Below are 18175 nucleotides of genomic sequence, written 5' to 3' on the forward strand. Positions count from 1 at the left end.
ATACACTGATACAACACTATTGAAATGCTTTCCACTCAAAAAGTGATTGAGAAGAGCATGTTTTTTATGAGAGCATCAAACAGTTTTCAAGAAGAAGTCTAGGGAGCTCTCTGCAGTTGACATTTCAAATTATTTTGGCATAATAGTAAAGTTCCAGAAGCTTGAAAGATATGGTTTTCATCTGAGTGTATGAAAGAGGCTGAAAGCAAAGGACTGGGCAAGCCACCTGACTCTGAATCCATTTGGGATCATGGAGCAGAGGATGCAGGGCATAACAAGGGATACTAAAGGACAGTTCATACCTTACACAGTGTTTTACTGAATGCAGGTTGAAATTTGGTTGGGAAGGTAACAATGACACTGTAACATATTTAAACTTTTTTAAGGCAGGTTATTATCTGGTTTATTACCATGGAATGTCTTCCTGAATAAACTGTACACAACAGACATAGCAGATACTAAGCGGATTGCAAAGCGATTCACTGGCATCAAATCTAACTCTAGATCAGATATCATTAGAAAAAGATTGTGTATGTGTGTAGTGTAGCTCTGGAACAGCTGGGTGTTGTACCTGCACTGTCCAACATACAGTCTTTGCTGTTGCAGAATGGAGGTCTGAAGTGGGAGGTAGGTGATGAAAATGGCAGACTCCTTGGTATAGAGCTAATTCAGACCACTGGTAAGGAGAACATAGAATAACAGCTTATTTCAGAAGAGCCAAATCTGAGGCAAAGTGGAGTGGCCTCCCAGAAGCAAAAGAACGATGGAAGATTTAAAACAATATACTTGCAATGACTGATAAAGGGAGCTCTGGTACATCTGGTAAAGAGCAGGCTTAGAAATGTCTTGGTAGCAGTCTGTAAGAGACTGCAGATAGGACAGACATGGAAATATTTTTACTCTAGGCTGGGCATTTCGTCTAAAAGAGATGCTGTTGTTCATGTGCAGCTATTAGACTTGAAGCAGAAGTAAATACAGACAAGTCCTTCAGCATTGTAATGAAGGCAGTGAGAGGAGACTATCACAGTAGTCTCTTGTCCTTAAAATCCATGAAAAACCAATTTAGTAAAAGAAGTGAAAAAACAGTCCCTGTTTAGGTGCACTTAATTTGGTCTACATCAGTTTAGATTAACGCTATAAGAAAAGCTAAATCAATATAAACCAGATTTGGCACCAGTATAACTAAATCAGTGGAATGCTGCACCTTTAGTTAAATGTAGCCATGAAAAGCAGCTGGGAAGACCATCCTCTCATATCTCCAGAACTGGCTGTTGTAGTGCTGCTCTCAAAGCTTTACTGTGGAGAAGGCAGACACATTATTTAATATGCCATGGCTAGTCCATACCCTACACATTTCTCAGTCCACCTCATGATGGTCTGGATAGTGAAACATTTAATTGACAATCTTAAGTGGCAGAACAGAACCAGAGGGACACGGGCTAGCTGTGTCTGCTCAGCCAGGGTGGAATCAGGAGTAAATAGATTTAGACTGCAAAAACTAAGTAAATATTTCCAATTGCAGTATGTGGTGGTAAGGAACTTACTCTGATTTTAAGCATTTTAATTCATGAGTCTTAAATCTGAAAACAAGCTATAATTGAGGTAACCCTAATTATACACAGCAGGCAAGATTTTTTAATTGATTTATGAATTAACTTCCATATCGTTGGTGTATCTGCATTCCTTAACTGATCATATGGCTTTTTTCATGCCCATAATGGGAAATACTAATTACCTTCATGCACTAGGAAGGATAATGCTTAGTCCTGGAATAATCTGAGCAGATACATTAGACACTTGTCTCCTAGAAATTCATCCCACATCCATCTGGGCTCATTAAATCATCAAATTGCTCAGAAGTACCAAATTATAATTTTTTAAAAAAGAAATTATGGTTTTCAAACCACTTGTTCTTTTCACATCTGGCAATGGAGGAACTCGCATTCAACATCACCCAGCTCCGTATTCTGCTTGTTTGCATTTTGGTGCATTTCATCCGCACAGTAGGAGCAATTCTCTGAGAAAGAAAAGGGAGGAGAGGGAAAAAAAAAGGTTAGATAAACAGATTCAGATGCTTTCAGGATGAAACTTTAAAAAAGCTGCAAAGCATTTCAGTGCACTTAGCTGTACTTGGCTTTCTGTCTCCCAACGCCCATCTGTGCGCACAGAGACAGAGCACTGAAAGGTTGGAAGAAGCAGCACATTCCTTAATATTTACAGCATTCAAAATGAGGCTCATGCAGGCAGCAGAGCACCGCTACTTCCCACGTAGAGGTTGGCTCGCAGCCCCTGCACTTGCCCCATCCAGGCTACAGGTCAAACCCAAGCGGTCATGCCACTAACCGTATCAGAGGTGCATTAAAAGGCTCTGATTGCTCACAGCTTGATGCTCACAATTTAAGGAGAGAATTGCCTATTCCACTGCCTGACAGTGCAGCCTTTCTTGGGAGTTGCAGCCAGTCAGACAGGTAGGTGAAGTGAGCTTTGCCCTCTGCTAATCTTTATGCTCTCATTCATTTTTTGTGCACAGCGAGAGTGAAGAAAACAATTATTTCATCTTCTCCTACTTGACATTCCAAAACCTGGTTACGGATGGCTGGGTTAGAAAGGAAATTGCTCCTAACTCTCCTGCCATTTGGCCTTGATATTTAACTGGGCTGCTGGGATAGTTAGTGTCCATCTGCCTTCTGGGTGTACTTTCCCACTACCAGTTTATAAAACCACCTTCCTTCAGCTGCTCTCTGCCATAAAGCATCCCGCAGTCTGAGCAGCAGAGCTGAGAAATTTCCCAGGTGGTGTCCTTGTCACGTTGTGTCGCAGTGATTGACTGTCAGGTGAATACTCCGACACAGTGTGCGTGCCCCACACACTCTCCACCTACAGCTTATCCAGTTTCTGCTGGTGCGAGAAATAGGGCCAGTATAGGATTGCACTGTGGTGAGGCAAGGCCTGAGCCAGAGACATGCCCACATCCCCCTGACACTGACGGTTCACGTGGGACAGCAGTGTGCTGTCTGCCTAGCAGCACCAAAGCAAAATACTTTCCTTGCCACCCCCTTCCAGAAAATATGACTGTACATTAAGCAAAACAGGAGAGTTGAGTGTGCATGTGTGTGTGCATGAGTCATGTTCCCCTTGCTGCCTGGCACTGCTCCCAGATGCGAACCTGAGTAAAACATGTCACGCATTGTTGACTCTTTTATAGTAACTGGCACTAATTCTGCCACATTATATTCTGAAAAAGCAGTTGCATCTAGAATTACTGTCACGACTGGCACATCTGTGCCATGTTTCTATGGCTTTCACGGAATCTTTCCATCAAGTTGTGCACAGAGAGAGTGCTGCAGAGTAAGATGGGAGCAGGGAGTTTGACCTTTAAAAATAGACCACTCCATGTTTCTATGTACCCTTTCTACATATCACTGCCACATTAGAAACTAAGCTCCTAATTCGAGGAAGCATTCAAGCATGTGCTTAACACTCATTGACTTCAATTTTGCTGTGGACACGTGTCTTCTTTGCCAAAAGAGAAAGCAAATGAAGGGGTTTTAGTTTCCTGGAAAGTGATACTAGAGAAATGACCCCAGGAATAAGTTCTGACTGAACAGTGGCATGTATGCGCATGATTAAGTGGTTTTCTGACTAGGGATACCTGCCTTAGGAGTGAGAAACTAGAATTAACCATCTCAGAAATTGAATCCTACAGTATTCCCAGCAGAAGGGTAAAAGATCCAACTGAGATTTGTTATTCTAAGACTGCTAATTCAGGCACCATAATATGGTGAAGTGACTTCTGGCTTGTAGCCTACAGAGGCACTTTGCAGGTCTCTGCAATCTGCCAGTAAAAGGATGGAGAAACAGAGCTCCACTGATAAGCAAGAGCTTAACTGGGCTACATGCTTCATTACCACCACTTATCTGTCCCCACACAAAACTAGCTGTGTATCCCTAACACACAAGGGACCTGCTGGAGTCACAAGACTGGACTCCTGAAACCTGTCCTTAGTGCGTGATACTTTGACAAACAGGAACTTGCATATGCACCCAAATTCAAGAACTATAAATGGGAGCAAACTGGAGGTTAGCACTGCAGACTTAATTTACCTTATTGTATGTTCATTTTCCGAAGCTTCTCTTCTCCATCAATGTCCTGGTTGCACATGTTTACTCACTGAACAGATAATCAGTGTTTTGTGGGTTTTTTTTTTCCTCAGTGTTCAGGCCTGAGCCCAGCCCCTAATTACTCATCTGTTTTGATCAATAGTGTTCAGTGCCTGTCTGTGCACACTTACAGAGATCCTGCATGAGCAATCCGGACCAGACAACTGACTCCTATGCAGCTAGGGTGCATGAGATGAGTCTTGCTCTCTGGAAAGCATGGCACAAGGCTTTGCAGCTGGAGGAGGCAGAGAAGCCACTTCCCCCACACCTGCACCGCTCAGTGAGTTTCATGGTGTTCACCTCCTAGAGATCTTCCAACCTCTGCAGAAGATGGGGTGGCTTTGGCAGCCACATGTTTCTTCCATGTCAGAGCCCTGACTCACATTCATAGTAGGACATCTTTTGCAGTAAATGAGGCAGGAATCCTATGGGAAAAATAGTATGCAGTCATAAATTAAAGTTTATATTGCAAGGGAGCAAAAGTGAAGTCATGGACAATTTTAGTTGCCTGTTTCTTCATCTCAGATGCATGGGTGTGAAACAGCCCTGTTCTGTTGAGTTAGGAGATTCTTTATACATCTACGTACATGACATTTTAAATCAGTTTGCTTTCTTAAAGGAAATAACATCAGAACTTCTGTAACATCTATTTGATGTTAGGTGTCTTAGCTGCACCTTCCAGATGTCAGCAGCAGTAGCAAAGGGAGAGCTGGATGAGAGAGGTGTTTCTTTTGACTGGGAGGACAAGTGCTGTGAAGACAGAGGAGAGTGGGATTCCCAGGCCTCTGCTGACAGCAGAGGTACAGTGATGATGGACCCATTCCCAGCTCTCAGTTAGATAATTGCTGCCAGGGTTGCCATCCCATCCTCAGCCATGGGATGCAGTCTCCTGACCCATGGGACAGTCCCTTGGGGATGAAGTGCCCAACTCAAGGATGCCACAGCACCCAGTAGTGGGGAAGTCCAAGATGAAGTCTGTGCCCAGAGAATAAAACATGAGAGAACCCCATTGCTGGGAAAGGAAGAGAAATGCAGCCTCTGAGGTCCTGCAGAGCTAGGGCATCTTGGAGAATGAATCAGCAGAGATTTTGCCTTCAGTGCTGATACAAGCCTCTGCTTTGGGGTCATTTAAATGTTTTTAACTTGTCTGAGAGCAGGTGATTTTCTGAAGGAACACCGTCTTTGACCTTAAGGCATATCAAGAATAAGAGGGTTATGAGGGGCAGTCAACATGGCTTCACCAGGGGGAAATCATGTTTGACCAATCTCTTAGCCTTTTATGAGGAAATAACGCGGTGGATGGATGATGACAGAGCGGTGGATGTGGTCTACCTTGACTTCAGCAAAGCATTTGACACAGTCTCCCACAGCATCCTCACAGCTAAATTGAGGAAGTGTGGACTGGATGATCAGGTAGTGAGGTGGACTGCGAACTGGCTGAAGGAGAGAAGCCAGAGAGTTGTAGTCTATGGGGCTGAGTCTAGTTGGAGGCCTGTAACTAGTGGAGTGCCTCAAGGGTCAGTACTGGGACCGGTATTATTTAATATATTCATCAACGATTTAGATGAGGGAATTGAGTGTACTATCAGCAAGTTTGCTGATGACACTAAGCTGGGAGGAGTGGCTGACACGCCAGAAGGCTGTGCTGCCATCCAGCGAGACCTGGACAGGCTGGAGAGTTTAGCAGGGAATAACTTGATGAAATATAACAAGGGAAAGTGTAGAGTCCTGCATCTGGGCAGGAACAACCCCAGGTTCCAGTATAGGTTGGGGAACGACCTGTTAGAGAGCAGTGTAGGGGAGAGGGACCTGGGGGTCCTAGTGGACGACAGGATGACCATGAGCCAACACTGTGCCCTTGTGGCCAAGAAGGCCAATGGCATCCTGAGGTGTATTAGTAGGGGGGTGGTTAGTAGGTCGAGAGAGGTCCTCCTTCCCCTCTACTCTGCCCTGGTGAGACCCCATCTGGAATATTGTGTCCAGTTCTGGGCCCCTCAGTTCAAGAAGGACAGGGAGCTGCTGGAGAGAGTCCAGCGCAGGGCAACAAAGATGATTAAGGGAGTGGAGCATCTCCCTTATGAGGAAAGACTGAGGGAGCTGGGTCTCTATAGTTTGGAGAAGAGGAGACTGAGGGGTGACCTTATAAGTGTCTATAAATATATAAAGGGGGAGTGTCACGAGGATGGAGCCAGGCTCTACTCAGTGGCAAACAATGATAGGACAAGGGGTAATGGGTACAAACTGGAACACAAGAGGTTCCACTTAAACTTGAGAAGAAACTTCTTCTCAGTGAGGGTGACGGAGCACTGGAACAGGCTGCCCAGGGAGGTTGTGGAGTCTCCTTCCCTGGAGACATTAAAACCCGCCTGGACACATTCCTGTGTAACATTATCTAGGTGTTCCTGCTCCGGCAGGGGGATTGGACTAGATGATCTTTCGAGGTCCCTTCCAATCTCTGGCATACTGTGATACTGTGATACTGTGATACTGTAACAGTGGGGCTACAGGACAGGTCTTTGCTCCCAGGTCTGAGGACCCAAGAGCAGCGTGTGGAGGTCTTCACCTGGGTTCTGCTGGTGCTACAAAACCACTCATGCTATCCCTGGAGGTGATGAAACCATTTGGGCTGAATGAGGGACCCTCTTCCTGACACAGCCAACTGCTGTGGAGAGGTTGGGCCAAAGTGGTTAACATTTGTCAGAATTACGGCTACCCAAGAATATGGTTTACAACAGAAAATACCAAACATTGTCAAGAATAGGCAGAGGGGGCCACATCTGTTGCCCAGCTAACTAGCATTTTAAACATGTGGCAATTTGTAATGTGACACTGACAAAATTGAAACGGCTCTGAGATCCATCTAAAATGACAGGAAGCAGATAGGTGTAAGAAAACCTACAATTTTATAGTAGCTTCTCAAAGAGGACAAAAAGAGAAACAAAAGGGGGAGGTATGAATAGAAGTACACAGGACTGCCTTTTGGGGAGTGACAGAGGATGCCTGGGAGAAGAGATCTTTTCTGCCAAAAAAAATATGGCTAATATATATATTTGCAGTTCAGTTCAGAGCATAAACTAGGCTGAGATGCCACCTGGAGGTCTGGACGGGTGGCACAGCAGTCTCCTGGTGCTGCTGCTGCTGCAGCCCTCACCAGCCTGCCTCTCCCGGGCCCAACTTCAAAAGCCTCTCAAGGGAAAAAGCACAGCATCTTTTCCATCTCTCACACAGGATTCTGTAACTGATTTGCAAGGTCTTTCGTATCTCAGATTTTGTTACCATATCAAAACCACTTCGGTGCTATTCTGTGAGGCACCATAGTTAATTAAATTTAAGTTAAATTTAATTTGGGGTTCCTTAAATGGGAAAAAGTACTTCATTTGGTAATGCAGTGACTGAGATTCATTTTTCTAAATCTGTAAGAAAATGATGTGTAGAAGCCCATTTATGATGATGGGCACATTCCTGTTGAGCGTGGTCACCTACCCCCTTACACAAACCATTTAGGGACTAGCAGCTCGTCACTCCTTGGATGTAGTCTGGCTTTAAAAAGGTGGCTCTAGCTTAAGGTATGACATGAGGTGGTGGCAGTCCCAGCTGTATCTTTAGGATGAACCTTCCAAGATGCCACCTTTTTCTGTGTCTCTTTTTCCCAATCTGCCAAAAGGGTCCATGAATACCTCTGCACCACTTAGGTAATGCTGAGGTCCAACCTTCCTCTTTCTCAAAGCCTTTTTAGATCCTTGCACAGAGCTCTGATGCACTGTGATTGTGCATAGAGTTGTGAGATCTGAAACTTGGCATCATCTTTGCTAAAATTGTTCCACTCTGATAATTTAATTAATCAACACTGCAGCAGAGTGTTTGAAATAATGTGTGCATTCATTTGCATAATGGCTGTAATTGGCAAAGCTTCATAATATAAGTGTAGCAGTTCCACAGATGATAACAGATGATAACATGATGGACCATTTTCCTGCAGACAGCTAGCAACACACTTTTCAACCTCTGTTATTTGCTTTTCCGCAGAGGAAGGAAGTGACAAGTAGATTTACTGACCAAGGAACACAGAAGACTGGCAGATTTTTGATGGCAGTTGGACACGTATATTTCCTACATGACTCTGTTGCTGTGTCAAGGCTGTAGCCGGATTTTAAAGCAGAATCCCCACTCCAAATGGATTTTAATGCTTTTCTAAGTAACAGGATGTTTGGCCATGGAGATATCCAGACACAGAGCCAAAGCTGGCATTTTCACTGTCGTGCCAAAGTGGAGTCCCTAGTTTCAGAACTGCAGTCACTCCCTGAGCAACATCCGCAGAGAAAATTAATGACTGCCACTGGAGAGCCCCTTGCCTACCATTTCATTGGGAATGGCCTCAGGGAGTGTTCCAGAGCCTTCAGGGCATGTTGAAGTTAGTCCGTAAGGACAGGATATTATTTTAAAGAAATACTCACATTGTAATGACCATGACTGAGACATTGGTGGCCATGCAGTGGTTGTGAGAATATTAATCCTCGGGAGATGGGCTTTAGGTAAACAATTGGCATCTTTTACCTATCTTACTATATTCACTGCTTTGCAATTAAGACTGTTAAGCAAATGCCAGATGACTGCAAAAGTACTGCTGAAGGAAAAAAAAAACTGTGCAGTGGAAATATATTCCCTTTTCTGCACTCAAGTGCGCTGATATAAAAGGGCCTGGTCTGTGCTCTTAGGAGGATGCCTGCTGATAAGCCTGAGTGCAGAATAGCTGTATCAGGATGAGACCTGTCATTACTTCATTGAAATGAAGTGACACTTGAAAACTAAGTTCCCAGAGAGCTCTGTGAATGGTTCAAGACAGGGGCTCCCTGTTGGTTTGGAGAGTGCTTCAAAAGTCATTTGATACCTCTCCATTTTAGATTCCTCTCCAGGTTTGAGGGACCCGAAGTACATTCTCAAAAAAGCATAAGAAGAAAAATGTGAACTGCTTTAGCTAACCTCTACTATATCACAGGTAGGTTGTGAAAGCACTGCAGACCCCCTTATTCATCATCAGTGGACAAGGGAGGAGCTACAGATCTCATCTATCTGGATGTCTGTCTTTGACGCAGTCCCCCACACCATCCTTCTCTCTATATTGGAGAGATAGGGATTTGATGGGCGGACTGCTTGGTGGATAAGGAATTGGTTGGGTGGTCTTATTCAGAGAGTAGTGGTCAGAAACTGTTCTGTGAATATGTGATTCTATGATTTTCAGATGGAGAAGATGCAGGGCTGAATGAGACATGTCATAGCAGAGGTAGATGCAGTGCTAGGAGAAAGCAGCTGAGTCCCTGGCTCAGGCTCGTCACACAGGTGGGAGCAAGGACCACTGCAAGTAGTCCAGCCATTTGACAACACCTTCCTGCTTTCATGGTCTGCCGCCAGAGTACACCTTGGCCAAGTCTCCCGTCAAGCTGGCCAGAAATGTCATGTGCAGTTTTGTAGGAAATGTAGCTGCACAGGATACAATTGGTGTGGAAAAAATGTAACTTACTGATGTTTCCAATATTGGTTTTCCCCAAGATTTGGTGGTTCTGGTTCCTGCCTGCTCCCATCAGGTGCAGGCTCGATCACTGGGTGACCAGGTCTTTGCGTTTTTGTCTCCAAAGGTACCGTGTTGTGGTTCCATACCCACCACAGAGCGAGGCTGAGATCGAACTGAAGGAAGGTGACATTGTGTTTGTGCACAAGAAACGGGAGGACGGCTGGTACAAAGGGACGTTGCAGAGGAACGGCAGGACGGGCCTCTTCCCCGGGAGCTTTGTCGAGAGCTTCTGAGGACAGCTCGCTGCTCTCTCAACTGGAGGAGCTTTCAGGGGAAACTGCATAGCACAAGAAGAGACAGCAAAGAGAAACTGGACTGATAACCACTGCCATTTTTATTTCCAAAGACTCCCCCCAGGCCCTTCAGTCTACAGCTCTGGAGTCACAGTGCCCCATTGTGCTCCTGAGACCATGTGCAGTGCATACAGTGGTATGTTGAAGTAGTGCCTTCCACCTGGAATCACAGACTGAAAGGATGCCCATCTGGACTGTACGTAACCTAAACTCCGGCTGTTAACCCTTTGTGTAAATTATAGAGAAGATATCTTTAAAAAAAATAAGAGGAAAGTTGTTATATTGCTGTAACTTATTTGTCAGAGCTGCAGTGTTCTTATTACTGGCCTATGCAAGATGGATTTGAAAGTTCAAGGAGGTGTGCTAGGAAGCTCTTAAAATGGGATTTAATTTTTTCCGAGGGAAAAAGAGGGAGGGGAGGATGGAGAAAACCCCAGCTAAAGATCAGTGCATCATTGTGCGAGAAAGAATGAGGAGTCCAAAACTTTAATGTCATGCTTTCTATATACCTCAAAGATATGCTGCGCAAGTTTGTCAGTGAGTGTGTTAGTGCTCAGAGTTCCAGTGCATCCGTTGTCCTGGCGCTGCTGCCAGGAAGGTCCTGGAGGAAGTACGGCCCCACCATTAAACTGTGGTTATTTGAGCAGAATCCCTTTTGCCTGTCTTCTGCCCTTATTATATGCAGCATGGATTTTTGTCTTCAGTATCACTTTCCATTGCTTTTTTGTATGAAGTACCTTTTTACTGTAAGAACTGCTCTACTTTATATATATTCCTACTAGATCAGACATTTCCTCTTTTTCATACATCTGGTGCTATTTTTTTTAATTGTTCAAGATTTGGGTTGATTAAACAGAGAGGCTGCAAAAAGATTTGCATTCAACATACGAAATTAGAAACGTACCCGAAGATGAAGATCAGACTGCTTGTTCATGCTTCGTAGAGGAGAAGACAAAAAGCTGCTTGGTCACTGATAAATATACCTGGGGGAGACTGCCTGTGCAACATGCACGTGCTCGCTCTCTCCTATGCATATAGAGTGGCTGAAGACCCAATTTGAAGCACAGCGTTCTGTCTGGAGAGCGATGATTACTCCAGAATTGGAAGTAATTCCCAGAGGAGTCATTTTAATTGACTTTTTCATGGCAATAAGAAGAACACTGCAGGTTCTAGTACACACAGGGACCGTGGAGTTTTCCTGTGTTGTTGCATGACGGAGGAGGGAGCTGATCTGCGATGACTGTAATTAGTGTTATCAAAATGTGATTTCTTACTGTAGAAATGTACAGTTTAGGAGACTGTTCCATTTCTTACCACGGTGAAGCTACAATACAAACCGTATCAGGCAATATAAGCTTCCATCTACCAGGGACTTAAAGGTGCAATAAATGTGAAGTGAGTTTAGCCAGTTATTCCCGTGAAGCAGAATGAGAAAAAAAAAATCCATAATGAGATTGTGTGAGCATTTAAAAAGACATCGCCTCTTGAGGAATGAAATGTGATGAAAGGCTTTTCGTAGCCGCATCCATACCTTGCCTTTGCCAGCAGCTGGCTGTGCGCCACATGTGGTGGTCATTTAAAAGTGTGTCAGAGGCACTGTAACCTGGAGATGATCTTATTAAAAGGAAGAGGCCCAGTGGGTGAACATCGTTATTGCATTACCAGCATTTCATATGCAAAGGTGTAAGCTTTGTTTTCATTCAAGCCGTGTATACTAGTGCATATCGAATCCCATGTAAGTGAGCGTTCCTATTAAGTTCAGCTCTGTGACTTTGTTCTCTGTAAAATAAGTTTCTTCTTGCTGTCACATGTAACAAACCGATTCCAGAAACACAGTCCACGGCCAAGTATAGCACCTTCAAAGAGGGAAGTATCATTTTCAGGGTGTTTCTTTTTATACTTAACGTTGCTGCATTTGTTCATAATATTCCAGATTGTAATGAGTCAGCCACTAAAAGTTTAGTTACTGTTGAAAGGAAATTGCCTTTTTCTAACCAACAAGAGACTCAAGAAACATCTTTCGGAAAGACTTGCTTGAGACTAGAGCCTTATCAGTTCCACTTACTTGGTCCAGATCAGAACTGGTATCACTGCACCTCAAATGCTAAACTGCACAGTTAGCGAGTCAGCAACGCTGAAATGCCTGGTATCGATTCCAGTAAAAATTCTGGGTTAAATCTGTCAGAGATGAGATTTTTTCTGACAACTTACACTGGTTAAAACTCTCTTAAAATTCTGTTCTGTGGGTGTATTTACTACGCTCAGAGAAATGAAACAGGATGACGGCTTGCTTGCTGCCTATTGTGTTTAGCCAGACCTAAAACGGTTCCAGATTTTCCACCTTTTCATGCTTAACTCTAACAGGACAAAATCTGGAGTGTGAGAAGATCAAGAAAACACACAGATGTTGTGTCATGAAATCAGTGCTTCAAAATATATTTCGCAGGAAGGATGATGTTTTTTTTTAATGGACGACAACCCTTCTAGTTATACCTCCTGCAAGGAAAAATACTGGGGGTGTAGGGGTGTTCTATTTTGATAACAGATGTTTCTGGCCCCTGTTTATTGCTTATCATCACATCACAGTTTGGGTTACTGAGTAGTCTTCTTGGACAAATCACTTCCGTGCCAGGCGCACAAGTGCAGAACTTAATACAGCTCAGTGATACGGAAACATGACCCAGTGCTATTCAGGAAGTCCTGGCCTGGGAGAGGTCCAACTTGTACTGTGGTCTAATTTTTATCTGTCATACCAGGGAAAGGGGGTTAAGGGGGCATCTGCATCTCCTACAAGAGGGCGGGGAAAAGACTCCTTCTGGTGGCCTCGGTTTGTAAAATGCCAGGTTTGCTCTCCTAGAAATGGGTTCAAGTAATTGAATGATTCCTTCGAACTTTGCACAGCTCAGAAAATGTTTTTGTTATACATGAATGTTAATGTGATTTAGGAAATGTTGGCGGATATGAGTACAAATGAACTACAATGACTGTGTTTCTGATTCTTTAAATAAAATAAACATTAAGGCAACTTGAGTGAGGTTTCTCTCCCTATTAGACCACAAAGTGAACAAGCAATGCGAGTGGCTCTGAGGTTTGCAAAAAAACCCACACGAAGACAAACCTGCTGCAAATCCTGCTTTTTTTGAGCAGACCCTACATCTCCTTTGCTTTCAGTGGTAAATCCCACGTAAATAAAGGCCAGGTAAAGATAAGAGATGCCTGAGCAGAAGTCGGAATCTCTTTCTGGATATTCCTTTGGCAGATGTGGGATTCTTCAAAATCTTGAGAAGTTAACAACTTGCGTGTGGAGGAAAGCTGTGTAAGTCCAGAGAAAGAGAATAGGGACAGGTTGAGGAGAAGGACTATGGCGGCAGAGGGGCTGGAAGGGGACGTATCAGCAGAAGCATTTGCAAGGAAAGCAGCAGCAGCCTCTAATCCTGCTAGGAGATTTTGGGCATGCTCTAAGGTCGTCTGGTGGGTTAAGCAGGTTTGTAGGTAAAGGAAGACCCTTTAAAGCATGGTGCCAGCAGGGTCTCTGTGTCCTCCAGACTACATACAGCCAAGGAACTGAGAAAGAGGGAAGGAGCAGGTTGTACCTTGGGTGTCCTAACACCACCCTCAGCCAGGTGAGGGGTGTAAGCCCATTTGTGCATGTGGCCTGAGCTTCCTTTTCAGCAGCACAGTGCAGAGCATCTGGAGGGGAAGCATGCACTGCGTCTGGACAGGTTTCCCTTGATTCAGCTGGAGATGCCTTTGAGGAAGAGGCCCCCACATGTGGTGATTCATTGCCCCACTTGGGAGCATGTAGGGCAGGGAGGAGCCACACTCAGCTTGCTCACCAGGGCATCACTGCCAAGGGCAGCCACCCCTCCAGTGAGGTGACACGAGTCTCTCTTCACCTCAGCTGGATCCAGAGTCAGGATTCTAAAACATGGGAACTGGAAGAATTTGAACATGGACAGGCAACATCTCTTGCCCTTGCTGGCTGACCGGCCTCGCAAGCAACGTGGTACGAAAACTGCACGGAGCAGCCTGACACCCATTTCCAAGCTGATCTGGAGAGTGGTCCCATCCATGCTTCGCAGGGTCCTGCTCCTCTCCAGCCAGCGCTGCCAATACATGCTGTGCACCTCACCCAGACACAACACCTCACCACACCACCTCACACCATGCTTTGCTCTGGCTCCATCGCCTGATAGGAACCCCAGTCGTGTTTCAAGAGTAAAATAATCATCATAAAGTTGTTACCCAGCACGACTATTCCAAAAGGCTCATGGAGAGCAGAACCACCTGGACAACATCTGCAGGGCTTTCCTGTGGCCAAAAGCTCTTCCGGACATCAGCAGCTCCTTATAACATGGTGAACCTGGCAGCTACACAGCTAAGCTCGCTGGTGCCAAACCAAATAAATGAGCTGTACCAGCAGGGAAGCCAGGAGGTGATACAGTCCGGAGAAGGCCATGTCTTCCCATCCCAGCCTTTCATGTAGCAAAAATAATTGTCCCAGTGGCCGCAGATGTATTTCCCATCCCTGGGGTGTGGGTGTCTCCCCTCCCTTCAGAAAACAACTTGGTCTTTCTCAGACACCAAGCAGCACCTCTTGCCTCACAGTGCTGCAGAGACGTCATGAGCCAGGCCACCAAGGGGCTTGCACCAGGGGGGTCCTCTCACCCCTACCCCTCCCAGCAGCACACATTAGTAGGTACAGCTCAGTTGCAGGTGAGTCCATCCTTGCATGGCTCTTTTCTTTACTCCCACCCCATGGAGACATCAGCAGCCCCAGGGAAAGACAGCCAGCATCCTACTGGCTTGGCAAGGGAGTCACTGAAAGCTGCTTCCAACACAAATGGCTCTTTCACACCAGCTAAGATGTGACATCATGTTTTTGCAACGGCAGAAGAAATGATCTAGCATGCAGGATTATGAGCTTTGCAACCTCCTGTGCGCACGGGGGTGTGTGTGTGTGTGTGTGTGTGTAAAAACCCATGAGCAAGGAGTGCTGCCAGGGCACAGGGCTGCCCTGGTGATAACCTGCCCACCCTCCCAGAGAGGGCACTGGAAACAGGGGCTGGCTCTTTAGTTAAGGGTGAGTGTCCCCAGGGGAAACCACAAGCTTGGTTGGTGCCGTCGGTGCTGCACCCCAGCAAAAGATGGGGGTGAGCAATGGGGGAGCTGCAAGGTTGCTGTCACCCATGTGTTCTCTTTGAGGAGTGCAGCAGTGATGCAGAGCACAGCTAAATGATGGGGCAGAGGAAAACTGAAGCTACTAAGACAGGAGGAAAGACCGGAGTGTCTTTAATTTACTACCAGAGAAGGAAAAAGTGCTAAATTTGCCTTTCCCATCTGCACAAGAGCTTGGTAAGGTTGATGTCAGTCATGTTGGTGCCTGCAACCCCTCAGCAGGCCCCAGGATGGCAGTTTTGGGGTGTGCATGGCAGTGGTGGAGGGCAATCCCATCGCCAGGAAGACATGTCCTGTGCCATCATGCCACCTGGCCAAGCAGGACAGCAAGAAGTGTTTGGTGGCCAGTGTCCCCAGGGAGGGCACAGACACAGCCCAGGACACTATGGAGACAAGGCAGTGCCAGGCAGCACACCTCTACCTGCTGAGTGGACACACGCCATGCCAGCCCCAAGGAAACCCTTTGGGGCCCCACCTCTGCTGCTGAGGGATGCAGCAGCCAAAGCCTGGCACATCCCACAACCATACCCGAACCATGTGCTGGGGACCCTGCTCCAAATCACCGCTGCCTCTGTGATGCTCTCGGGGCTGGCTCTTGTCTGCGATGCTGCACAGCCAAGGGGTCTGTGAGCTGTCCCCCCCTACAATCTTTCCTTTCTGCCCAGCAATAGCAGAAAGGAATTCACTTTCTCATGGGTATGTCAAATTTGCCCTCTGGCTGCCCACTAGAAAATCAGCCTAGCAGACAAGGGGGCAATTTGTTAAGGTTTTCCCCCTTCCATCCCCAGATAATTGCCTGGGATCTGCGTTAATGGAAACATAAATTGACTGCCACTCTGCTAAATGACAATCAGGTTTTGTTTGACAGAGCTGGGAAGTATCTTATCCTGAACATTGGCACCGAACAATCTAAATGCAAATTGCACAATGTTTGGGGGTGAGAAGGCTGTTTATCTTCAGATGAGGTTATATGATAATGCAGACTGGGGGGAGAATTGCCTTTCAAATCCTAAAGGCTATCAAAATGTGTGATGGTTAAAGTGTATGGCCAGAGTTTACATATTAAAAAATGGACCAGACTCAGTTATTTGGCGTGGGTTTTCTTTTAACAAATCACTTTTTTAAACAAGATGTAGTGCAGCGGCATTTCAGACATATTTCAGCAATTCTCAGGCACCCGGGTTAGCGTGGAAAATGACAGAGCAGGCATCATTTTAATCCTATTATGTCTATTGCTCCCAGCTTGCTCTCCTCTGTTGAAACACACTGTGATGCCTCAGAGAACCAGAAAAACATTTGCTGCACTCCTGGCCTGTTTCTGTTGTTAAGATTAGCAGGTCTGTGCACAGCAGCACTGCCCAGGCACCTCCAACGCTCTTGCATTGCAGGAATGGTTTCAGCTAAACTATGAAACGCAACCAGCACCATGGGCTTCCAGAGAGGTCACCACACGCCGGAGGGGCCACCTCTCATGCTGGCTGCCCCACGTTGGACATACAGCAGATTTTGTGCCACTCGGTTGGTTGGTTGTAAAGAAAGTCACTGCAGAAATCAAAGCCTTCACACCTGCTCAGCACATCACTCTTGCACCTTGCCATGGTGCCGAGCCCTGGGAGAATGGGACACTGCACCTCGTGGGCAGTGCAGCAGGGCTGGCGTGAGAGCTGCTCTATCATTTGGACCATGTGGCATATTCCACACAGAAAGGCAACAGTTTTCTGTCCTGGAGGGAAGAGGCGCCTGTGGCAGCCTGGGGGGATTCAACAACTCGAAGCTTTCAGCAACTTGCAGAGCTGGTCTCCCTGAAGTTTTTCCACTGAAGGTTTGTAACCTAATCTTCTCGCAGCTTGATTTAGGCTTCTGCGTTTCTCCATAAATTAGGAACAGGTTTGAGTTTACTCCAACAGTTCTGCTCATCCGGGAGGCAAAGGAAGGAAAGGATTAATGTGTTATTTTTATTTTCTGTTTTAAATATGTCCCATGCAGAAAAACGCGTATGAATCTCTGCAAGGCAGGAAAAAGAGCAATAGATCTGTAGAAATGGCACAAGTTGTGTGTGCATGAATTTTTGGGCCCTCAGACCATTTGGTGTAGAATAGCCAAATAACTCACACAAATCTACATTGAAACATTTGAAAGCAAGCAAATACACAGGGGGTATCCTGGACTTTTAGGACGGGAAATCAATGAGTAGCCATTGTAGCCCCATCTAGGAGGGCTCTGCCCTCTGTTCAGGGTGCAGCTGGGAGTTTGGCTTCACCCACCAGCTCTGCTCCTGTGACTGAGACCCTTAGAGACTAGCCAGGGCATCCTTTGCAAGGGACTCATCTCACCGTGTGAGATGAAGGACGAAGGATTAAAGGACAGTTTTGCAAATTCGGCCATTGACTTGCTGTTGTTAGGAGACACAGCGGGTGATTTTCAAAAGGCTTTGACGATGTGGCTGCTAAGCTGCAGTTGTGAGCAGATGAGATGAGGAGAGCCAGCAGTTAGTGCTTCTGCCAGCAGCAAGCTGCACCCGTCAATGCAGTTGGCTGCACAAGCTGAACACAACAGATATTGCCTTCGCTACTGTGATAAATACATACACATGCACATAAACCACACACACACATATGTGTATACATACACATATACACTTATACATATCACCATCCCTTCTTTAGTACCAGCCCCTGAAAGAGGCAGGCATTCTTGCTGAGTTTTCACAGTGCTGCAGCGCACTGAGCCACTTTGATTGATGCTACTTAAGCTGGTCCAGGGCTACCTGAGCTTGTGATAGAGGGGGCTGCGTTGCAAGAGTCTCAGATGTCAGCTGCAAAGCAACACCACAAACTTGAAGGAAGCTGCCCGAAGGTCTGAGCTGCAAATGACTCCCTTGTTTGAAGGCCATCACCCTTCTGGCAGCTTCTGGATTTCCTCTGGTGACCTTGCACCAACCAGCTTGGAGATGCAGCAATAGAATTCATTCAAG

The 18175-nt window shown here is 45.8% G+C and overlaps 1 protein-coding gene across 1 annotated transcript in view; it reads left to right on the top strand.

Moving 5' to 3' along the window:
- SH3RF3 (SH3 domain containing ring finger 3) overlaps positions 1-13053 on the top strand; it is a 250219-nt gene extending 237166 nt beyond the window's left edge. Inside the window, exon 10 of the mRNA XM_061472665.1 lies at positions 9795-13053. Within this exon, the coding sequence (XP_061328649.1) occupies positions 9795-9963 (169 nt within the window). The 3' untranslated portion in view covers positions 9964-13053. The remainder of the gene's footprint in view (positions 1-9794) is intronic.
- The last annotated feature ends 5122 nt before the right edge of the window (positions 13054-18175 follow it).

The sequence above is a fragment of the Pezoporus flaviventris genome, unplaced genomic scaffold, assembly GCF_033815535.1.
Source record: "Pezoporus flaviventris isolate CSIRO_AGI_PZ_B2104156 unplaced genomic scaffold, CSIRO_AGI_Pfla_v1 ptg000072l, whole genome shotgun sequence".
Taxonomy (NCBI): Eukaryota; Metazoa; Chordata; class Aves; order Psittaciformes; family Psittacidae; genus Pezoporus; species Pezoporus flaviventris.